Below are 25,933 nucleotides of genomic sequence, written 5' to 3' on the forward strand. Positions count from 1 at the left end.
TGGAGAGTCCTCTTCACACACTAAGGTCAATTATGGAGTTCCACAGGGTTCAGTGCTAGGACCAATTCTATTTACATTATACATGCTTCCCTTAGGCAGCATCATTAGAAGACATAGCATAAATTTTCACTGCTATGCAGATGACACGCAGCTCTATCTATCCATGAAGCCAGGTATCACAGACCAATTAGTTAAACTGCAGGAATGTCTTAAAGACATAAAGACCTGGATGGCCGCTAACTTTCTGCTTCTTAATTCAGATAAAACTGAGGTTATTGTACTCGGCCCTGAAAATCTTAGAAATATGGTATCTAAGCAGATTCTTACTCTGGATGGCATTACCTTGGCCTCCAGTAATGCTGTGAGGAACCTTGGAGTCATTTTTGACCAGGACATGTCCTTCAACGCACATATTAAACAAATATGTAAGACTGCTTTCTTCCATTTGCGCAACATCTCTAAAATTAGAAATATCCTGTCTCAGAGTGATGCTGAAAAACTAGTTCATGCATTTATTACTTCCAGGCTGGACTACTGTAATTCTTTATTATCAGGATGTCCTAAAAACTCGCTGAAAAGCCTTCAGCTAATCCAAAATGCTGCAGCAAGGGTACTGACAGGGACTAGAAAGAGAGAGCATGTTTCTCCTGTTTTGGCTTCCCTTCATTGGCTTCCTGTTAAATCCAGAATTGAATTCAAAATCCTGCTCCTCACATACAAGGTCTTAAATAATCAGGCCCCATCTTATCTTAATGACCTTGTAGTACCATATCACCCTATTAGAGCACTTCGCTCTTGCACTGCAGGCCTACTTGTTGTTCCTAGAGTATTTAAAAGTAGAATGGGAGGCAGAGCCTTCAGTTTTCAGGCCCCTCTTCTGTGGAACCAACTTCCAGTTTGGATTTGGGAGACAGACACTATCTCTACTTTCAAGATTAGGCTTAAAACTTTCCTTTTTGCTAAAGCATATAGTTAGGGCTGGACCAGGTGACCCTGAATCCTCCCTTAGTTATGCTGCAATAGACGTAGGCTGCCGGGGATTCCCATGATGCATTGAGTTTTTCCCTTCCAGTCACCTTTCTCACTCACTATGTGCTAATAGACCTCTCTGCATCGAATCATATCTGTTATTAATCTCTGTCTCTCTTCCACAGCATGTCTTTATCCTGTTTTCCTTCTTTCACCCCAACCGGTCGCAGCAGATGGCCCCGCCCCTCCCTGAGCCTGGTTCTGCCGGAGGTTTCTTCCTGTTAAAAGGGAGTTTTTCCTTCCCACTGTCGCCAAAGTGCTTGCTCATAGGGGGTCATATGATTGTTGGGTTTTTCTCTGTATTTATTATTGTGCTATCTACTGTACAATATAAAGCGCCTTGAGGCGACTTTTGTTGTGATTTGGCGCTATATAAATAAAATTGAATTGAATTGAATTGGACTAAACAATAGGAAGTTACACCATTTCTACTATTTAAACCTCTAATCGATTCTTCCTGATGTGAAATATTTTTGTTTTATTATTAAAACTGAGTGGATACGCCATTCCCTGCCTATCTCTGACTTGCTCATTAACCCTCTGCAGCTTGCCTTCACTTCTGTCGGTGTGTTGTTTTAGCCAAACCTAGTGGAGAGCCACTTCTGGAAAGCTTCTGAAACATGCTGAAGTGGAATCTCAAGCATCCACCATCAGCTCCAGCAGACTCTTCCAAGCCGCAATTCCACAATGCAGCTACGCTCGCCAGGATTCAGTTTTTAGCTTTTCACAAAAATAACAATCATTCGTTGTATATACTCAATCGTTGGTCTGTTTTGAACAAGCAGCAATACTCCAGCTCTTATCTGGCATTTTTTAAACAGCATGCATGCAAGCATACTGGGGGGTCCAGTATTGGCTCAAAATTGCATTAATTAAAAGCTAGAATCACAAACACTTGCATTCCTGTTCTTTTACTGGAAATATTTCCAATTCAAAACTAGGTCTTGTTTTCGAGCCTTAGTCTTATTGTGTAACTCCACACACACACACACACACACACACACTCTCAACACCACTTACAACAACACACACATACACGCACCCTCTGTTTCCTTTTCACCAAGCCCACAGCGTAAACGCTGTAAATAAGCAGGCTCCTATCGACAGCGGAGGCAGGCCGCTATAATAAAACTATTCCAGTTTTTATTGAGGTGTAAGCTCTGTTGGCGTGAGTAAACAGATTCTCCCTGGCATCAGCACTTCTCCCCGGTGCACAAACCCTGCGTCTAAGCAACTGTGGGCTTAGTAACAGTTGCCATGGAGACACATTCTTGTCAGCTTGGCCTGCATCGAGGGTCAAAGGAGCGAGAGCGGCGGCGAGATATTGTGATATGTGACAGAAATGATGATATCAAGGTTGATACGGTGCAGATACAGTGGTGTGTAATGCACATTACATAGAAACAACACAAAGAGGGAATATCAGAGACAATGAAAGAAGTAAGAGCAGCAGGTCCACTGTGGCCTCCATGAAATATTCTATGACTCGTCTTTGACTTTCCTCAGCTTCATCAGAGCTTTCATTTATTCCCTCCAGGTTCATTAATGCTGTTCTTCAACTCAGCAGAAAATGTTCTAAAATTACAAGCAAGTTTCAACACTTTCTGTCTGGGAAAACTAGAAGGAAGCCAACTAACATGTGAAATACATTCTGGTGTTTTTGGTCTGTGCTGGACTTGGATGTTATATCGTTCTGGATGTCGACCAGCAAGCCGCAGCATCTACTGCGGGAGGAATTCTGGACTACAGTCTAGACAGGCTTGGCTGGCCCAGGAAGAAACGGCACAGCCAGGCACGAGGCGCGATTACCCACACACACATTCACTGTTTTTCACACTTTACTACAGTCTGTCACTCTGAGCCGAAGCCAAAATGAGTGGCCAAGGTAAGAGAGGAGAAACAAAGAGAGGGGAAACTACTTGGAAGTTAATAACAGGAACTGTTGCACTCATGCTGTCCTCCTCAGCTGAGGACAGGATTTAAGAAAGATGAAGAGAAGTTTTGAAGGATTCTTTTATTCCTGATGCTCAAACTGCCTTTAATTTACCTGTTAGAGACAGAGTGGCACATTATGTACTTTGCCTATGCACACATGTCAGGCTAACAAATCAATACAGATTCAGATTTTTTTTTTTTCCAAATTATGCCTGTTGGGCCTGAAAAGGCAAGAAAAAAAAAAAAAAATCACACCAGCAATAAATTTGAAATGACACATCAAGCCGAAGCTTAGCAGTCTAAGGATACACCTGCAAGTGATTAACAACAAGAAATTAGCACTCACTGTATAAAACCACGAGCCAACACCTTTGAAGCTCATGTGGAGATAAATTAATTTGTAAAACAATCTATTTTGAGTTGCCTTGCTTTATGACATAGTGCGAAGGGTAAAATATACATTCAACTTTAAGTTTTCATAACCTTCAGCATGATTAGTGCAGCAGGCCTGGTAAACGATAAACTACAGTAGACTGAAATATTGCGCTAGAGAGAGCCGCATGTCAGCCTCCAATGACAATTTAGCACCTACAGGCCACTACAAAAGTATGGAAGTGGTTTGACTAGAAGAGTAGATGGAGATGGGAAAGGGAAAGGTTTTAAGCAAGTGGTTAAAAGCTTGAATCCTGATAGAAAGAGGTCAGAAGATATTTTTCAGCTTTATTCTGTATCATTACTGTACAGCTCCTTAAGCGTTACAAGGTTAACTTAAGTGTTTAGCGGTTCTGTTATACTTTTACTTAACGTTTCCAGGGAAAACACTACCTAGGCTAGTTTTGTTCTTATATTTGACGTGGCTCTGTCCTTTTATAGAATGCTGTGTCACTGTTTAAATAGATTCATACATCACATTATATTCACACTAACAAATGCTGCTGCCTGCAAGCCAATAAAGTATATAAGTCTTTACAACACTGTGATATGATTTTTAGGCTATTTTACCCACATCCATGAGTTACTTTGAAAATTAGTACCTCTGAGCAGCTGGAATAAACAGCACAACAACATCTTTACACTTCAGCTTTTCTACAGCTTTAACAAACTACGCAAAGTGTCACTGAGCTTAAGAGATGCTGACCAGTCATGCAGTCCCAGGCTCACGTTTCCTTAAAAAAAAACGGTAAAAAAAAAAAAATAATATAGTTAATGTTTTTGCACTGAATTTTTGGAAAAAATGTGATGTAGAACAGCAAATGTTTCCTTTTTGTTCTCTGCAATTAATCCATGAATGATTTCATCAATAAAACGTTAACACTAAAACACCCAAATTGACAAATGTTCTGTTGTGTCTAATCAGCACTCTAATAACCAAAGATGAATTTAAAGTCACGAATCTTAAAAAATAGCAGTACTCAGTGTTTTTTTCTTTGTTTGGTTGAATATGAATAATAATTAGCATATTATTTAAAGCTACAATTAGTACCTGAGAATAGAAGAAGCCCTAATTCTTTCTCTTTGTTACCACTAAAGCACACAACATACACACCTATTTAATTATTTAGCATTTATCTCATAGAGCAGTACTGGGAAAATTACTGTTCTACCTTTGTGCCATCATGTAACAAAGTAAGCAGAAATATATGTCAGTGAGAGAAACCTGTGTTTCTTAGCTACTTTAAAATAAGTGACAATGTTTCTGTGGGTGCTCAGGAGTCAGCAGCACCCACTGCGAGCAACTGTGAGCACCCACAGAGATACTGCGAGGGAAAGAGGAAGAACAGTAATGCGGTCAATTCAAGACAAACAGAGGCATGGACATGGCATCAAAGCAGTTTCAACTGTGAATCCTTAACTGCAGTACTTGGTATTGTTACTTTGTTTTGTTGTTTTTTACTAGTTGGCCTCTACCTCAGTACTTGTATGTACCTCAGTATGTATCGTAAAGTGATATATTGTATAATACTCGAGTATAAATTTGTGTTAACAAAGTGCACTCATTAACCAAGGCCGCTGCAAAATTACTTTGCCGCTAACAAAAACAGAGCTGTATGAGCCTGTTATTCAAAGCCCCTCGAATTTGCCATTTGTCAACTCTGTTAGGTCAAAATGAAGCGACCCATTGGTTTAAGACATCCAGTAAGCTTGCAACTTTTGCAACAAAGACCATCAAGGCCTTAAGAGTATCTGTATGTGGGAAGTTTAGAAGTGAAACTTAACTTTTTAAACAAATGGGCACAGAAAGGGTCAAGAGGATAGCTGTGTGAATCAAAATACTTGATCTAAGAACCGTTTCCAGAGACGGCAATAACTCCAGGTTATGGATAAAAGCTTAACATTCATTCAAAAGTAATATTTTTATTGTAACTTAATGCTAACTTCTGAATGGTGTATTTTTCTAACCATTATAAAGGAGTACTCTACAAGAAACATTCAACTGTCAGCAGCAACACTTTGCACTGTGAGCTAAATTTACCTTCACTCAGCCTTCATCACTTTAAGATTAACTTCATTTGTTTGATTATTTAAACTTAACCTGTTAAGTTTAGCGTTAGCTTCAAACTTATTAGCTGGGGTGGTCAGTCACCTGGCTAATATTAAAATAATAAGGGACAAGCACAGAAAACGAGGACAACAGAGCACTATTTCCCAAAATACAAAAAGTGTGAACGCACTGTGTGAACAAATGTAAAGTTAGAAGTTTGCACTGTGTCAAAAATAGCCTAATGTTTTCCTAAAGCCACAGACCAAAGTCACCAAGCAGCCCCACTGCAGACACCAACATACTTCACATGTATAAGACACAGGCAGGCATGCACAGGAGCCACAGCATCTGCTCTATCATAAATTCTTCTAGGAGGTTATTTGACCCTGTCACAGGTCATCAAGCAGTTTTATATACATCACACCTGTCCACCTCTCCAACTGGTATCTTTGCAAACTGGTATCCTTGCAAAAACTTCTTGTCTTTCAAGACACTCTGGGAGTATAAGCTGCACTTTTTCTTTATTTGCAGATTTGTTTTTTTTCCCTTACAAACTAGATAGGAGTCAAAGTAAAGGATTGGCTAATTACTTATACAGGTAATCAATATCACTTTAAAATATCACCAAGTGATTTCACTTTCCCGGAGCCCCACGGTAAAATCTTCACATTCCTTGTCCTGTCCAATCATGAGTCTTAAAGCCAATACAGATTACTACCACATGTGGCGAAAGAAGGCATCAAGTCCATGTATTTGGAAAACTGCGAAAAGCAGATATGGCAGGTATTTCTGCATGGCAAATAACCGGTGACTCACAGTTTATCAAAATATTTGTCAATTATTTTTCAGCTGAAAAACCAAGAATTCAACTGACACATTGTTCCAGGTCAGAAACAGTGAAACAGACACTTCTGATATGTTTGGAATAATTTTGGATCATTTTTTTATCCTGTGCACACATTTAGCCTCCATCTGTTTCTTGTTGAATGTTAAGACATTTATAAATATTAATGCTTGAGTCATGTTGAAATGACTAATAACATTTATTTTGATGGAAATGCAGCCGTTTGATTAATCTGATTTCTGAACTTTTCCTCTCGGAAATCTATTAGTTAGCACAGAAACTATGTTTAACGGGTGGATAAAACTGTAATAGAACTATCTTCATAATTTAGTTGGAGCCAGTCCAGGGCGGATCCTACCTGAGACAGCCGGAGGTGTTTTTGAACACGGTGGTCCACTCTGCATCACGCGGCTTTGAGTCCTCGTTGGGCTCATGCTCCCAACCCGAGTGGGGGATTATCACCTCGTTGGTCAGGGTTTGCAGGCCGTGGTTGATGATCACCATCTTCAGGGGTTCATAGGATGACAGATTCCACAGGGTTCCTGCAGGGGAGCACAGATGGGAGGAAAATACAGAGACGCATTAAGAGGATAGCAATAAGTTGGTTAAAAAAGAGGATTATGAGACGAAAAAGAGAGGATATACAGAGGAGGCGTATATGTACACATATATCTGCAAAGAGAGAGAACATTTTAAAAAGAGATGGTGTGAGGGTGGTGTAGCTGACAATTTAAACACAAGAGAATGAAAGAAGGTGAAGCATGACAGGAACGATGTGGTAAAACAGGCAAAAAAAAGAACAGAACAGAGAAACTGTGCACACAAACTGAAAGTGATGCGATTTAATAACAGCTGTATAACAGAAAAACAAAGAAGTCTACTGTCCAGGCTTTAAGACTGCAATCAGAAACACATTTAGTTTGGCAAAAAAATATGTTTTAGAAAAATAATAGAAGACTGGGTGTTCATTATCCAGGCATGATACCAACTGACCATAATGCACTGTATAAAACCCCCCGACTGTAATACTTTTATTATTCTTCCATGAGAACATAGCTGACTGCTACTTTGCTGTAATAAATACAAAGTTTACAGCAGCCATATCACAGTGATATTTCTATAATATCCTCATATTTCAACAGCAATATTAGGTTCACAGCGTTCTTACGGTACATCATCTTATTTCTCAGCTGTTGCACGTAACGTGCCGCTCGGATCTCATGTCCTGCAGATATTGTGTGTGTATTGGATCAGGATAAATGATCTACTTCGGCTTTTCTATCCAACAGCACACACATGCACACCGTGTTTCAATCATCCCTGTCCTCCGTTATCTTTCCCAAGAAATCCAAGCAGGAGAAAGAGCATTTTCTAGGTGGCTGCAAATCTCTCTAACAGCCAGCCGATTTTATACTTCAGCAAAAGAAAAAAAAAAGTAAACTAAATTGAGCTGGGTATGTGCATCCCAGGGCTTCACAAAACAGAGGCAGGCACACAAAGAAAAGAGGAGGGGAATTTTTGGGAGCACAGCCAGACAGCCAAACCCACAGAAAAATAAAATGCCGTGTTAAAGCATCAAGCATCAGATGGGTTTTTCACTCAGACACATGGAAGCTGTGAAGCGAGGCAGCCAGTTTGAGGAGAGGAAAACATTTTAAAAGCAAAAAAACAAAACAAAAAACCCCCAAAACCTCTCTCAAGTCCATCTTGGACACGTTCCTGAGTTGTTGTTTTCATTAATCCAGCCCTCAGGTCTCCGTTTCTGCTTCTCATCACTTATAACACCCTTTATTTTCCTCTTTCACAATTCGGTCCTAAAACCCTGTGCCTATGCAGCAGCAACTTAATCCATGCATGCTGGAAAAGCTCTTAGCAACTTGCTTTTGCATTGTACTTGTGAACGTACAAGTACAATGCTTATTCACTTCCGGGTCACGGTGGAAGGGAGGCATCCCGGCAAAAATCGATATTTAAAGATAATGAGCCTTTTTAGTATGTTTTCTAAAGGAATGTATGGAGGTTTATCATCATTACCTGTAGCTTCACAGCAATAGGTAACGACGCTGTTTACAGTGTCTAAGTCCCACCTTAGTTTTGTATTTTATTTTTAAAGTCAAGTGAAATCCACAGCATCTAGCATGCCTCCATGAATGCAGACACTGCTGCTGGATAAGTGCCGACTGTGCTGACGGATGAGCCAAATTTACCAGCTGAACCACAGAAAGAAACTTTCTATCGTTTTTTAGAAAGAAAAAAAAAACGTAGCAGGCACCTGTCCTTTTTTATTTCATACAATATCATCGCCTTCCTTGCGAGCGTCCCCACCCCACCCTCCCACTCCAATCTGGTCCACAGGACTAACAGCTGGGGGCTAAGATTAAGATTAAGCAAATATGTACACACTGGCACATGCCAAAGTGCTCAGAGACTCGCAGCTTTTGCACGTATAAACGCATTCATATAGTTCTGTATTCACATGCGCCCAGAGCGTGTGACTCGCTCTCGTCCCATAAACAGGCCATTAGCGGAGCAGTGAAGCCGTCATACTTCCTGGCACACTTCTTTAAAATGGTTTCTGTACATTTTCCAGACGGTCAATATTTCCTCTGTTAAATCATGCTCTCCACTCTGTCTCGGCAGACAGATCTGGGCTAAAAATAATTCCAGTCCCTCTGATGTGGTTATGCCTTGTTTGACTGTTTCCTTTGAAATGTTAAAAAAACATAATGTAACTAAAACACTTACGCGGCGCTCTTACAAAATAGTAAATCTTAATTTAGTTCATGACCTTTTTCCGCTCTGCTTTGCCATCACGCACTAACGAGTTAAGGAATCCCTGTGCGTGTGCGCGGGTGTGTCTGCAGCTGGATTGCTGGAGAGGAAGTGCAGTGTCGAGTTTAAAGTCAGTTGAATTTTTGGTGTCTCACAGTTTCTAAATAAACCTCCCCTGAATGTAGCATACATTTTTGCTGATGCTAACATGTCTGTGACAGTGGCGCTGAAGTGGAAACACAGGAGATCCACTCGCTCTGTTTTTTCAGTTGGTGACTAGACTAGACTTCCTGTGCGTCAGAGCCCACCAGGCTGAGATGCTATTAGATGTGCAAGCTGGGGTGTGGCTCCACACAAGGGATATCGTGATTATTTCTTTTCTGGGCTGGTGCGTATCGTACGATCAGCCATGACTCTACCTAAAACACTCCACCTGACTCACAGCTTGTCGGGAGCAGGTCACGTCCTGAGAGTAAACTCAGCCTTACAGGCTAAATTCAGGGAAAAATATCCCGTTGAGCATTAAATCACCAACGCTCAGGTAATTACATTGTAGAAAGAAAAGCTGTTTAATTTTGTGCTTCAGGTGTTTACTGTAAATTTCATACCTCTACAAATTCAATATTGATTTTTTTTTTAAACAAGCACTTTCATGGTACGTTTAACTTGGTGCAAAACAAGCTGAGATTATATTTTAGCATATGGATGTTCCTCCATCAGCAAAACTGAAGCTGTGATCGGAAAAAAAAAAATAAATAGTGCAGTGCTCGCAGCCGCAGGTGTGTTAGCATCAGCAGAGACAGATGTCACAGTCGGTGGAAAATCATTTATCATTTTATCTGAATTTTGTCCTCGTTATGAAGTCACAGAGTATCCCGTGGCACTATGTGAGTGTGAAACAGATACTGGCGCAGACGACACTCACAGAATTTAGCACTACCCAACAGGGTAGCATTTCCATCTCATCTGCTTTTTATTTTTCCCCACAGGGTCAATTCTGTCACTTTTCCCAAACAAACACATTCGAGCATCTGAGAGGAAATCTCCGCATCCAGGCATGAATCCAATTAAAAGACAAACGTGCACTTGTGGTGTGTGTACTTTGGTATGATGACAGCTAGCTAACATTCATGCCTGCCAGCCTGACAGCTTGATTACTGCCACTGTTGTGTCATTAGCATCAGCTTTACTCGTGACAAGCAAAATGCAACATGCAATCAACTCACAATGAGCGATGGGATCTTAAGAAAGGCAAAGAAAACTTCTCACTGTGCTGTCGGTGTCCTAACAGAAATAAGTGGTACTAATTTATGACTTTTGCAGCATGCCATAGAGGAGGAAGAAACAGACGGCACTTTAATAATCCTCAGACAAAGTCTTGTTCATTCATTTCTACGATTCCAGCATCTAAGCCCGATGTGTATTCCCTGCTATAAGATTAATGGTGCATAATGCCCCTAATTTCAACAATGCATACTTGTTTCTAGATTGCAGTCCATTTTTCAACTTGGCTGGAAGTGTATTTGTGTGTATAAAGCATACAGCATACAGGCATCCCTGATCTGTCGTACCCAGGATGTTGGAAGACTTGTCTGTGCTTCACAGTTGCCGGATTCTTGTTCACCATGCAAACTTTCTTTCGCTCCTTCGGTAGTTCACCGTCACCTTCAGTGCTCCAGCTGAAACACTGCTCAGGCCGGTGGAATCAGTCAGCTCTGCACAGATCACATATGCCAGAGGGGAGGGGAAAGGCATGTCTTTGCCGTGGCTGTGATCCATCAAGTACGACAGGCATACAGCCCACTGACAGAATGTTATTTAAGATGACAGAGTGCTGTGGAAGTGACCGTCTCCATCCAGCATCCCGCCAGTGTTTCAGGCCAACAACTGTATCAGCTTTAGTCCATTTGCTGTCCTATGTCAGCTTGTCAAAGGTGGGCATGTTAGGGATGTACCACTGTCTTGCAAGCCGGAGGCAGACACCATGCAATTGTCATGCCAAAAAGATCGGGTTCACTCATAAATACTCATCTGTGTGTGCTGGTTATTTGATGCCATTCACACCTAAATTTAACAGGCAACAGGAACAATATACACTGTAACCAGACTTCTCTTTACAGCTAGAAATGAAGAACGCTGCACTTAGTTTGGATAGAAACGTCAGCTGTCAAAAATGCACTGCTGAGCCAAGAGTTTCGGTTAATTACTGTATTGGCGCACGATACGGAGCCACTTTAGAGCTGCAGTCAATTTGCATTGATCTAAGCCAAACTGTCCAGGTGATCCAAACCCCGAAAAGTGCACAAGTTTGAGTTTTTTTGTCTAACTTCTGCCTGAACTTTGCATGAACACAAATATAAACTGACTCTCATCTGTCTCTGGAAGTTAAGCAAACTCTTATTAAAGTCTTATAATAGGACACAAACAAAGGAAAGTATGAGGCATTGAGGTCACTACAGTTTATATAAACAAATCTAAAAAGTAAAATATGGGTTAAAAAATAAACAATAATCAAAGCAAATGTGTTTCGTTGTAGTCGTTGTTAATTTGATCAAATTTTCCATCTCTCACATGTGAAAGTATGTATGCTTATTAATAGGGTGATTCAAATTCACCATCCACTTCATTGGATATAAATGTTCAACTGCTCGTTAACACAAATATCTAATCAGCCAATCCGCTGCACCATTCCCTGATGAATAAATACTCATATTAAAGTAATAAAAACACAAAAAAACTTCCAAAAGAAATTTAAAAAAAGTGAGAAGAGCAAATCTAGGCGGCAACATAACTGAAAACAAACAGAGTTGAATGAATGCAAGTGCCTACTTTAATTAATACTCTGAATAAAGCTCAGTAATAAAAATATGAGAACACTGCAAGTTTTACTGACACGACACAGATCACATTTAGAGTTAATTAAAGTGAAGCATAATTGAACTGCATGATGTCTCATAATTAACTTGCGCTGTGTGTTCATTCATACTATTTTAATACACACCACCTATGACCAGGGTTAGTTGTCTGTTCTGTTTGTTTTTTAATCTTGTAGTGTCTTATTCCTCACATTAAAAAAAAAGCGCCTTAAGAAGATCAGTGTTGGGATTTATTGGTGCGTGTGTGCTTTTTAAAAATGCAAAGAAATCCCTCACTTTGATGATCAGGCCTTAACTTTTCTTTCTGGTTTATTATTAATGTTGTTTATTTGCCGAGAAAAAGTTCTGGAGCAGTCTAGTTGAGTTGGTCCAGAAAATAAGTTTCTCAAAAGTTGCGTGTAATAAAATGAATATGCTAAATAACCTGTAAAACCTACTGGAATATATTCCTGTAAACAGAACTTATTCAGCTATTAAAAAAACCCTCCAAAGGCAACCGTGCTTCAGTTTGCATAAACAGGAAATGGTGTAAGAAAGAAAAACCTTGTTATCTGATATATATGCAGCAACAATCTTTTACTGTGATTGAGTTTTCTCATAACCCACTGATGACTTTGTTTAAATGCAATCTAGCCAAAAGGAAAGCTTAACATGCACATTATAACCTGCCTCTTCCATCATATACTGTTGCTAACAGGCAGTTTGGATTCATCATTTTTTCCTGATATAACCAACAGACTGTGAACTACATATTAACCAACTGCCGGCTCTTATACTCCCTTTATTTTGCATCTCTCTGTGATACCTGGATATGACGGCTGGAGGAACTAAGAGTAGGACCGGGTAAGGGACTCGAGCTGTGGCTGGGCTAATTAAATTTTCCAGGCACCACTGGCAGGCATGTTGCTCTTCAAGCACAGCTATTAACTTAGTTCTGCCCATTACCGTTCTCCTCCTCTACTTCTCCTCCTCACCTCTCATGCCATCCATCACACTCTGAGTGGTAAAGAAGGACGGAGGCATGGTTCAGAAGAAGGGAGAAAGAGATTGGGCGTGCTAGAGGCAGGAGAAGAGAAAGAGAAAAGGGAGACCTCAAAAAGTGGACTCGTTCTTCTGTGAATGTCCACAGAATAAGAAAAATCTCCGCTACAGTAAGCACGCACAGACACACACAATATCTGCAGTGATTTACAGCAGCAAGATCCCACAACAAAACAAAACAGCTCCAGTAACAAATTGCAGCATAAAAAGGAGAAGCTGGTGTAAAGCTGGGTTGCAAATCAGTTTGCATGTGTGACGGCACCTGTGGACACCACCTGTATGGGACTTTCTAGTTGACCATCAGCTGGCATCCAGATGAGCTGAAACAATGCTGTCTGATCCCATACTTAATGAAAACTTATTGCTAACACTTTGATTTACATGAATTACATGAATATATTACATTTAGTGACAGGAAGAAGACTATAATAAAAGTGTATCTTTAATAATGCATACCCTGGTTGTCTCTGTGGTTGCAGGTAGCTACAGTAATCATTACCTTTCAGTGATCTGTTAAGGGGGAGATGTTTGGCATTTTTTTCCTGCCCAGTTTGTTTTAAAATGCCAACTGCATGACTTCAGCCTTTAGACTTGCAGTAAGAACACTGACACTATCCATAGCTCTTTTTCACAGCATGCATTTTGTTCCTTAAAGGAAAACACAGGTGCAATTAATAACGCCAACAGAGTTGTATCAAGTGCATCAGTGAGCCGCTCAAGCAAGTCTGCATGGAAAATATCAAAGCCTTAGAAGTGGGGCACTTAAATGGGACGCAGCCATTACTAATTAATGTTATTAATGATAATAATCACTTCTCCTGCTACAACAGGTCTAAAAAAAAGGTTTACCGTCTGAAAGTTGGGGGTGTTGGCATTAAAGTCAGATGGCATTAATCACTACAAAGTCGCTACTACACTGCTTCCTCACTGGCTTCAGCTTTTTCATCTGTGCTAGTGCTGGAAGTGCATGTGCTTTGGGTTTGTTAAAAACAACTGATAAAATCTGCGAGCAATGTGAAAGAAGTAGCTAGTAGGCAGAAAAGCCCAGATGAGTCTCCCAGTTGAATCTGGTTAAACTGGCTGCTTGTTGGTCAAAGCAAACTGATCAAAGGCGTTCTGTGTAAGCTGAAGTTCCATTTACCAATCTCAACACTGCATACAGTTTTAGAAATGTTTCCCATGCTTCAAACTCAAGCATTTGTCAGACAACACTGTAATTTTATTGACAAGAGCACAAAAGCCGGGCAGAGACAAACACGTGTGTCTAGACATTATCTCTCCTCTAGCTTAAATCCCTGCCAACCATATGCATCTTTCATCCAAACAACAAAAGGCGTGCAGCAGGCACCTGCTTGAATGTCAGTCCACAAAAACCAGACGTCTCCTGCAAGGAAAACAGGAGAGAAATCCGCTTAATAATCTACATTTCCAGAGTGGGAATTGCTGGAGGGCACAAACAGCCCTGAGCCTACCAGGAGGGAAAATAGAATTACTCTGAACGATACAAGGCTCTAAAAATATCAACGACTCCACTGTCTGCCCAACTTGTGTGTTGGAAAATGAAACCGCTCGGTTCCTTCCACGTCACCCATTTCCCCTGTAGAAAACAGAGCTCGCTGTGGTTTCTGAGGGACGGCATAAACTCCAACAGCAAACTCTTAAACACATGGACTAAGAAAAGGGCCTGTATTTAAATCCCCCCCAATTATATTTAATTGAGGAAAAACACAGCCAATTCCAGCCGCACCGGCTGAGCCTGTGAGCTGAGCTTGCATTGTGACGGGCCCGTTTTCACTGGGGACGGAGCACTGGCAATGGAAACGTAAAGCTGGAGACTGAGGCAGGGATAGGGAGGAAACCGTGACAGAGGGAAAATGAATGAGAGTATAGATAATGAATGAAAGAGAGAAAAAAATTAGATCGAGCGAGGGAGGGAGGGTTGGATAATTACGGCTAGAAGGGAGGGGAATAACTCCCTCCGTTCTGCCCTCCTTGTCTTGTGGTGCAGGGTTATTTTTAGCTACGAAGGGGAGCAACAAGGTGCTGTAAAGGCAATCATTTCTGCTGCAGCACAGCCATCGCTCACTGCAACATCTCTGTCACGGCAGACAACACACACACACACACACACACACACACACACACACACACACACACAGAGACAAATGCATGTGTGGGGTTTTTAAGGGCCAGACTGAAGCTGTCAATAGCCAAAATATAGCCAATATTCCCCCTTAAAGGGCCACAATCTCAAAGATATCGACAACACAACACCTAGCCTAGCTAACTATCGACATCTGCCCAAATCGGATTTGTCAACAATTTTCCTCCCTTAATTTGCCACCTAAATAGCAACTCCTTTAATTGTTTTGGGCTAACGTGTATACTGCATTTCGCAAAGGTCAAGTTTCTCACTTGAAAGTGCTTCTCATTTTTCACACCGAAAACAAAAGCCCACTCTCGGATGCCAAACGTGTGAATACCAGCCGAAAGTGTGTCAGGTCAAGCCAATTGTGTTAGGGATTAGCCGAGCGCACATACACAGAGTGTTTTCCCCACATCAATGACATTTACCAGGTCAAGGAGAAGAAATCCTATCCTAGCATCTGAATCAATAGCTCCTCTTAAAGGAATTAAAAACATACAGTATTTCATTACCCAATGCATCTAATAGCGTTTTCTGAGATCGATGTTTATATGCTTTTTGCTGTTCTATAGATTATCCTTCCACTTTCCATCTGTCTCCGCAGTACTACGTTGTGAGGTTAAAGTAATCAAATATGAAATTTGATACCAGTGACATTGGTGATCCTTCATTGAAGGAAAATGCCTCCAAGACTAATTTACTCATTAACATATGTTACGTTTAATAAGTGGTAAGAAAACCCCCACACCTATCAGTGCACTCAAAACACGTCTTCTTGGGATCTAAAACAAGGACTAATTACAGCTTTAAATGCTTGTCTAGATCTTCACTGCCATACAGGGACTTATGCAATTCAGTGCTAATTAGGCAAGTATGTTAGGAACAAACTTATTGCAAATGTTGAGATGATTTATAGATATGAATAATGCTAAATAGTAACGTGTGTCAGCAGTTAAAGATCTGCTTCTTAATATAGCATGACTCACAGCCCTGCAGTGCTATGCAGAGAGAGAAAGGGATTATGGCAGATTCCTTGAACAAAACAGTTATTTTACTTTAACAAAGAGGTTGCTGCTTTACCACTTCTTATTAAATTCTTCTTTTTTTTTTAATCAGGAAGTGAAGCTGTTGACAGTCTCAGAGTCTGGAAAATTGGAGGTCCCAAAGAAAACCCATGCAAGCACACAGAAAACATGCAAACTTCAAACAGGGCCAAACCAATCGCGCTCTTGCTGTGGAACGATTTTAACCACAGATCCACTGTGCGCTTTGACCTGTTAGTTTGTGTTACTGCGTGAGTCTGCGGTTAGTTTGGATCCAAGTTATCCTGAAACACCAAACACACTGCAACTTAAGAAAACACCAGGAAATAGAAAAATGCAGAAAAATCCAAAAGTACACAAAACACAACAGAAGTTGAATAAAGGACAACAGAAGAAGACAAAAAAGAAAACCCCCCAAAAAGAACAAATGGCTTTAGCTGTGTTTTGTGGGTTTTTCTTTTATCTGTTGTGTTTTATTCAACTTCTGTAATGTTTTGTCTGCGTTTGACCTCTCAGGGTCACCGTACCCAACTCACACAATAATACTAAATAAACTAACCACTGGCAGTGGTAAGCCAGTAACTCCTTTGTCCATTAATGCAAAATTACTGTTGTTGTTCACAGAAATCTGGTAGCTTTACACAGAAAAATGTTAAATGTAGCATACTACAAAAATACATATAAGCTATTATTTACTCATTAGGTGGCTAAAATGCTTAGCTTCTCTCCCAGTACTCCTACTGCTCCTCCATACTGGGGGATGCTGACAAGATGTATTATAGGTAATACACCGACTGTGGAGAAATAGTTCATATAAATCAATCAAATAAAAAATTCAAATTGACCTTTTAATACAAAAAATTGGATGAAATACTCAATAAGATTAGAGGATTATTGGTTCTCTACGAAGCTAGGGTAACTGTTTCATACCTCATCGTATTTATCACAAGAGACTTGAGCAGTATCAATCTCCTCTAACTTCAATCAGAACAGGAAATGAGTGTAATCCTAAAATTCCAAATTATTAATTTAAGGTGGGAATACGTATCTTACCTGTGATGAGTTCTCGAACTTCCATGTCGTTGGTCTTCCTCAGAAGGCGGATAAGGGCCGGGATGCCATCACAGTTCTTGATGGCCACCTTGTTGTCATTGTCCTTGCCATAGGAGATGTTGCGCAGGGCACCACAAGCCTTACGATGGACTTCAGACTTGGGGTGATCCAGAAGACCCACCAGAACTGGAATTCCCTTCAGCTGACGCACATCTTTCTTAATCTTGTCGTTTTCGTAGCACAAGTGCTGCAGGTAGGCAGCGGCGTTGGACTTGACTGGGTCGATCGGGTGGCCTAGCATGGCAATGACCTCAGGGAGATCTGGATCCCGCCAGCGTGGGTCCTTGCGGATGCTGTCGATGGAAGGTGAGCGACGACCACCCATGCGGTCCAGACTGGCCATGCTACCCCTCTCTGGCTGAGCCAGTGGTGCTGAATACATCCCATGGATGTAAGGGTGGCGCTCATCGATCAGCTCAGCCTCAATGGGGTCATCTGGGTACCCTCTGGATGAGGAGAGAAGAGAGAACAGTCAGGACGAGGAAGATGGACGAGGTAAATGGGAGGTGACTCAGACAGATTTGTCTGAGAGAAGAATTAGGCAGCCGGGGGAAACACTCTGAGAGAAGCTAACTGAGGTGAAAGCTGCTGACTAATGAGGGGAAAAGAGAAAGCAAAGGACATGGTGAGTAAGAGGTGAAAAGAAGTGAGAGACAGAGGAGGAAAAGGACATAGTACTGGACAGAAAGAGAATGATCTGTGGCTCAGATCTGATTTTACCAGATTTGTCAGAAGGACTGTGATGGCAGTTCTTTGCAATAAAAGACATAGTATGCAGCGTTCTTATTATTCCTCCCTGCCAGGTGGCAGCAACAAAAATGTCAGACTTCAAGAAACATAAAGTCTTAGAAAGAGTGACTGAGAGACAGGAAAAGACTGGTGAAAGAAAAAACGGGCACTTCACAAAGAAACAGAGACAAGGCAATACTAAAGAAAATCCTTTGAAGGATAGCCTTGTGAAGTTTTTCCTTTTCTTTTTTTCCCCCTTCTAGAAGCCACCACATACGGCAGAGAAAGGATTTGATGTCTTTCCCCCCAGGGAACACCGAGAGCTTGGCTGTCCCCTCGGGGAGGACTATGAGCTCCTATGATACCTCCAGGGCTCCCTTTGCTCACAGTGCCAACTCTAGCATAAACTTGCTGAAATGTTAATGACCATCACTCTGGGACGCTTCTACCAGCATTACCCTTATTAGTGCTGCTGCCATTACAGCTAAAGACCTAAACAGTCTTGAGCTTTGCTAATTTTTCTGCAATGGAACTGAGTGGCAGAGAAAGAAGGGAGCTCATGGGGTCTGCTGAGGGGGGAGGTTCCTTTAATGATCCCCTATTTCCCAAGCCTCTCAGAGCCTGCCCTCTACAACTCTTTACTCCATAGACAGCCTCATCAATTTCCTACTGGAACATGGATGAAAAAATAGGCGCTCAATTCCAGTGACAGATCATCGTTGCTAGAGTCCAGGTGACTTATTGTTTTTCTTTAATCATAGGAAAGGTTTTCTTTGTTGTTGGGCTCAACTGCAGCAGCTCAGGTAAATGTAACACTCGCAGAAAAGTTCAAAGGAACATTTTTGGAGCTTGTTTCACTAACATGTCTCTTTTGTCTATAAGGAGAATGTTTAGGGGGTAAAAATCTTAACATGGGAAGAGGAATATTATTACATGAGTGCACTTATGCACAGCCATTATCATACCTCGACATACTCCACAGCTTGAAACTGCGTACCCTCATGACATAATACAGCTGCTCTCCGCTTGTGGTACTTGATATATGGTGGTTAGTGATGTGACAAAATGGTGGTCAGTGGTAAGCAGCGAATTCCTGACCAAGCTCTAGTTGTAATGTGTTTTTTATTAATTATGCTTCCCACACATCGGCACTTTGTTTTTATGAACAAATTTGATGAATGTTTAGTGCTTACTTCAAATGAAAATCCTCTACTTCATCACCTTCTCTATGTTGCGAGGCAGTCTAGGTGTTAAATTGTTGTAGTGATGTTGGCCCCGGTTTGAACACATTTTCTGTTCAAACCTTGAAATTTAAGCTCAAGCCGTTTTCCAAAGAATCAACCGCCGTAGTGAGTGGTTTACTACCTGGCAGGAGAAATCTCTGACATTTCAAAAAGCGATTTTCAATTGCTATCTGAGATCGCTTGTGAAAGAAAAATACAGACGTGACATTTGCTCTTAGTCATTGCTTATAATGAGCTGACTAAATGTATCGAATGCAACAGGAGAAAAGTGACAACACAAAGCTGCGGGTCTTTTGGAAGTTCCCCACAAGCATCTTTCCCGTTCACGTCTCCTCTTATTAAGACGAAAGCTGTGAAGGCGTACGTCAGTTTTTTTGTTTCCTTTCCACTCTATGTTACAACCAGATTTTGGATGGTTTGCATAGTGTGGGTTGTTTGAAACAGCACCTTTTGGAACAACAGCTGTGGAGTGCAACAAATTTAATCAGGTTTTCACAGATCTAAAGTGCATGAAGCATGCAAAGGTACTGGAGACCTTCCTAGGGCAAAATATGTATAGAACAGGACGTTTAAAGCATATTAAGGCCGGCAAGTTGATATGGTCCTGCATACTTTTACAGCAGCAGGCAATTTTCCATATTCGTGTGCTATCAAAAGCCCTCCACAAAATAACGAGAGCTGGAGGGCAAATAGCACAACGTTAAGTGCTTGCACACCTAAATCAGTCATCTCTCTGTTTCCAAGTTCAGCACAGTGGAACAAAAAGCAAGGACGTTTGGATATTACTGCTTTCAAAGTCATTACATAAAATATATTTTGTTAATTTGTGCTAAACTTTGAGCACTCAGTTTATCTCAATGTTTTTTTCTGTTCTTTGCCAGATAAGAGACTTGGATGTTTAGAGAGATGGGCCGATAAACTGCATACGCGTGGAAGTTGTATAATCGATAGAAGCTGGTTAAAAGTTAGCTGGAGCAGTCGTGCTGAGCAGCCATCTTGTCTGCAGGACACGTGCCCTCCCTCATTTGTTGCGTTGTCTTTTCCATAAGTGACATTTTGGCTTTTATGGTACAACTTGGTGCATCTTGCTGCCAGAAAAATCGATGCGAGATGTACTAAAAGAAAAACTCCTGCCTAACTATTGTAAAAAGATTCTAAATCTCCTATTCAGGTGGATGGAAGGAGGATTAATAGAGATGGAGTAAGACAACAAGGCTGTCAAGAACAGCCCTGCGGCTAAAGGCTGCAAGTTAACTAAATTGAAAGAGCCGTGGTGCTGAATGGCTGTAGCTTGAAGGCATATGTCAAGTCACAACAAACCTGAACTGCAAAGGGCATTTGGTGTATTCTCTGTGTTTACGATTCTTTTAAAAGTTTCTTTTTCCTCTCTAATCTTCATGGAACATTTTGGGGAGCCACAAATCTCAACAGCAGCCTGTAACCACAGTATGGAGGGAGGGGCCAATCACGAGCGCAGAAGCCTGATTACAGCACATCATTTGGACAACAACTGCTGCTCTGAGGTTTGGCAAAAAAACACTGAGCTTCTTGACACACTACAAGGAAAAGGAGGGAAGTTTTAAGTACACGTGCTGCTGGTTTACTAATTGCTTCCATGTGTACGCCACGATCCAAACACATACAACAACATTCAGAGATCTCTTTTGCTATAGAGTATTTGACTTGACAAGGCAAAGAAAGGCAGAAATTACCCCGCACTAAAAGAAGGGTAGTTCACAATCTCAGCATCAACAACACTGCACATACCCGCCACACACACACACGCAGACACATTATCTGCCGTGCCGTGTTTCTCATGTGCACTTCAATACACAGATAAGATGTACAGTTGTGCAGATCGTGCCTCATTTAGATCTGGGCCAACGCGGCGGGGCCTTTGGTGAAGCAGACATCTTGAGGCTGAGTGATGGGAATGTCAGGATTTGCATTTAAATTGGCGCCATTGTGCGTGCAGGGTAGGGTGTATTCATAGGATGTGAAAGGGTTCTCTGCAGCCATTTATGATGATGCTCTGAGCATGATTACAGAAGATCACTCTCTTCATGTTAATCGAGCTGGTAAATGTCCAGCCTATTTGTTTCGTATACGACTGTGTGGGCGCGCTTGTTTTGTTTTATGACACAAAGCACAGAGAAGAAAAGATAAGCAGATACAGTAGATATGAGATGTGTGCATATCTACAGAGTTTGGCACTCATCGATTTATCTGAACTCTGTCACATCCTCAATATGCTCCCATTGCTTCATCGTTTGTCAATTACTTGCATCGCATTTCAGTCACGGCCATGCATGAGCCTCGTCTTCTGCAGGCCCATAAAAAGAGGCGACTATGAAGGATTACAGGCTTAGAAGATGTTTGCATTTCATATGTACAAATACCATCTTGGCATTTATGAGGTTTTCAGTCACTGTCCCTGTTGACAATGTAGCTCATTTTGAATTAATATTGTTTTATCGTGCATAGAAGTCATTGTGGAAATGGGAAGTGAAAGGAACAGAGAGCTGGAGTCTTTCCATCCAGTCACTTTTTAATTACTCTGGTTTTCTGATAGCATCTTCTTTCACACCACTATTTGATTTATTTATTATTTTTTAAATTAAGTGACATTGTTTCATTCACAGAGTGGAAGTATAACCACCCTGCTTCCACAGAGGGGAATAATACAGAATGCAGCAACTGTAATGTAAATGCGACAATCATTTAAATCCTAAATTAATAATAATGATTAAAAAAAAATTACTGGCATCAGCCAGAGGTACCTCTCTCAGTCTCCTGATCATCTATTCACAAGATTTTCAGAAAACTCGACCTCTGACATTTAACCTTCACTGAGATTCAAACCTGAGATTTTTAGTAGCTACACCTATGGTATGAATATGAAACTCCTACGTGGCTTCATCCTTGACTTATCTCATTCACAAACTTGGGTGACAACAATACCTGATCAGCCTTTCATGGGTGTAAAAAAGTGCACAAAGACAAATCAAAACTTGAAACTGACCAAATGTATTAAAAAAACCAAATAGCTCATTTTGAATTTGAGGCCAGCAACACACGTCAAAGACACTGGAACAAGATAAAGTAAGTAATGCTAAGCAGAAACATCTCAGATATCTTGTAACTAGCTGTTTAGTGACAGGTCATTAGAATGATTCGCTATACAAAGAAATAGTCCAGGGCGACCTCACAAATGCAAAATCCAGAAGCATCACCATCTGCTATGGGCCCAAGAGTTTTTGCACGGAGCAGCAGTGCATGAGTGTCCTGTACTCATGCACTCATGCACTTAACAATATGAACAGATTTCATGGCAGGTCTGGCTTGTTTTAGCACCCTGGATGCTAAAATAGCATCCTGCAGTCCAAACCTTTCACCCTGTAAAAACACTAGACACGCTGATGAGCAGGTGAAATCCTGCATCAGGCAAGAATAAGAAACAATTTGCTTTCAAAACTACAACTACTGCTCTCCTTATTTTAAGTGTTATTGAGGTGATGCAACACAGCTGTAATTTTTTTCAAAAGGAGCACAGAAAAACTGAAAAAACTACTTTTGCTCTGGTTGGATTTGAATGCCTCTTGACAAGATGGAACAAGGGAGAAAACGCCTGAGTTGGCTAGTGTCACTACAGACAAAAGAGGATAAAAATGACCCCCTCCATCCACCGTCCCACCCCACACTACGCAATTAAGCGGTCACTAAATGTGTCTTTGTGTATTTACATGTCTGTGTGGGGGGAGTTACCCCTAACGTAACTGTCCAAGGAGAGATGAACCATTAAAGACTGGTTTAAAAAAAGCTTCAGTAGTCTGGCACGGTTCAAAAGCAGCTAATAATCAACCTGGCCCTGAGGACACCCACACCTGAAAGGTGCTCGTGGACACACGCAGTGTGTCACACACACATTAAGGATGTGCTAGGCTTGGTGCGAAAGGGAGTAAGATGCATTCACATTCAGACAGTGTGGGGGATGGGGAGAGGAAGGAAGAGCAACATGTATCTGCAAAGCCTGAGCAGGGATAAGAAAGAGATGCCATTCCCTCATATAGAGAGATTTCAAATAAAAAAAGAAACGTGATATGGACAAAACTAATTAACGCAGAAAGATATGACAAAGTAAAAAGTGCCCAGACAAAAAAAAACCCCTCCTTTCAATGGTTGGCTCACAGATACAAAGCAGAGATGCAAAGTTAAGTTCTTTTACAGGACCAGCAGCTTAGTGAACATCAGACATGAGATACTGAAAAAATGTCTGACTGTGTTAACGACAGATGACAAAGGGAGAAGCTGAAGGTTGAAGAAGAAAAACAGCAAATGCAGATGTTGCCATGTAAAGAAATGTATGATGTGATCCATCTGTTAACATCCTGTCATGCTATGGTTCACCTTTCTGGCCCAATCACCCTATGCAAGTCTCTGCATTTTTGTATGTATGTGTACTTGATAGCTATGGTAATACAAGACTTTCAAATGAGGCACATCCAGAGAAGCCCAAAAAGACATCATCATTTCTGTCCACGAGCAAACACTCAGCGGACTCCACGGAGGTGACAGAATGAGTGCTTGACACCAACGCATAAAGAGGTTTTATTACAAAACATCTTCATTTCCGAGCATAATTGAGGGCTTGCAACGTAATGATAAGCTGTTATTAAAGTCCTTAAATTCCCAGATTTATTACAGCACGCTGGGTTAGCCAGTCCTTTCTTGGAAGAATATTAATTGTGCTGCGAGTGCTCAGGAGAGACTGGGCACTCGGAGTGAGCTCACTGTCACTGTTACTGGAAGGGAAAAAGCTGTTCGGATGCTGTTGTTTTGACGCGAGTGCAGGAAAAACTAAGCAAAGAAGAAAGAAAGATCGGCTTTTTTGGATCAGTTTCATTCTGCAATTAACCAGACAGCAGTCATTCAAGAGCTGCTACAAATCTGTGTGTGTGTGTGTGTGTGTGTGTGTGTGTGTGTGTGTGTGTGTGTGTTTGTGCAATCACATGAGCAGCTGTCAGTGTGCATGTCTGAGGGGTGTATGTGGCTGTTAGGGCTGTGTTGTGACACATGTAAGGCAGGCTACAAATTGCCTGTCAGAGAAAGCGCCTCTCACAAGGCGGATGGGGGAGTGACTCATTTTGTGAAGATGTGGATTATTATTAAGTGTGTGTGTGTGTGTGTGTGTGTGTGTGTGTGTGTGTGTGAGACACAGACAGATACTATGTGTGTAATTGTCAGAGCTAAGTCAAAAGTGTGTAAAGACAGATATTCTGATTAGCCATCTGTTCTTTGGAGCCTCATCCGCATCAGTGTACTCTGAAACGCACAAGTGGGTGTGTACATAAGTTTAATTAAGATGCTGGATGAAAGCAGACTTCTGCATCACTGTAAAACATGCTCTGTCCTGCTTTTTTCATGCCTTTGGATGACGGATTGCAACTGAGAAATGAGACCTTCCACGACTCTTTTGGTTTCCTTCAGCAGCCTATGGAGGATTTCTATGTAAATGAGGATTTCTATGTGATGTCCTGAACTCTATGAACAAGTGCCTTTCTTAGAGTCCCAGTGTCAGTGAGTAACACTAGCTAGAAAATGCAAGTTAACAAACTGTTCAATGAATGACTGGCTCCCAACAACTTCACATAGAGAATAAGAAGGAGAAACTTTCTGCTTCAGCTCTGCTAATTCATCCAAACTCCTGAGCCTGATCTGGCAATTTTCAGATTAGTCTATTAATAATAGTGTAGCTCAGTTACCACTATATGGCTAACTTTATCCTGCGAGTGACAAGTGATAGTAATATTAGCCAATAATAAATAACTGTTGCTTTGTACTGAAATAGACGAATTGTCAGTTAGCTGTACGTTTGTTATGCAACATGTATCATTGGTCAACTTTAGTGTCAACATACTGATATTGAGGCAGAAACACTGGTCTCTCAGTTAGTGTACAAGATTCATAACGTCTATATGGCAACTGACATACAGATGTTTACTTCAAATACAAACATTTATTTTTCTGTGTATTAGCTAAATTGACACACATAACTGAAATGTAATGTTTGCACATTGATATGCTCATTACACGTACATTTTAACGGTCACCAGAGGGATTGAATTTTAAGAATTGAGATTATTTCCTATCGTGTGTACCTTTACCATGCTACACCATTAACTGAGGGTCAAAGATGTTCATAACAAATGCCAGAGAGAGGAAATTGTTCCAGATATTTGGCACGATATGCTCAAACAACAAATTAAACAAAAGATAGCAAGCAGTTGCTGCAAAAGCTAGGTGTGGCTGTTCATTCCTTTGAATGTAAGGGAAAAGTAGTGCCTTGCCTTTTCAGTCATTTCAATCTTAATTCCTATATTTCCACTTAAAAACCCCTATTGTTGATATTAATGTGAGGGTTAATGTGCCTGACCTGTAACAAAATGTTCAAAACCGTGCCTTTTCTTCTTTTTGTGACGTTTAAACACTGCTCAAAATCACAAGTAGCATATGAAGCTATTTAGGTTTATGATTTATATTTAGATAAACGCTTACAAATAAAAGAAAAGATATTTGTCACTATCCGTGTAAAAGAGTTGACGATGACATGAGCCGCATGGGGCCGTTGCCACTCCATCTTTATTCTGAGTTACACCTTCCTATTGCATTTCTAATGGCC

The 25,933-nt window shown here is 40.9% G+C and overlaps 1 protein-coding gene across 13 annotated transcripts in view; it reads right to left on the reverse strand.

Moving 5' to 3' along the window:
* Positions 1-25,933, reverse strand: part of arvcfb (ARVCF delta catenin family member b) — a 255,585-nt gene that overhangs the window by 56,888 nt on the left and 172,764 nt on the right. For all 13 annotated transcript variants that reach the window (XM_025896848.1, XM_005472989.4, XM_025896846.1 and 10 more), the window contains 2 exons: positions 17,222-17,727; positions 6,649-6,832 (listed from right to left, as the gene is read on the reverse strand). In XM_025896848.1, coding sequence (XP_025752633.1) covers positions 6,649-6,832; positions 17,222-17,727 — 690 coding nt within the window. The remainder of the gene's footprint in view (positions 1-6,648; positions 6,833-17,221; positions 17,728-25,933) is intronic.

The sequence above is a fragment of the Oreochromis niloticus genome, linkage group LG12 (genome assembly GCF_001858045.2).
Source record: "Oreochromis niloticus isolate F11D_XX linkage group LG12, O_niloticus_UMD_NMBU, whole genome shotgun sequence".
Classification (NCBI taxonomy): Eukaryota; Metazoa; Chordata; class Actinopteri; order Cichliformes; family Cichlidae; genus Oreochromis; species Oreochromis niloticus.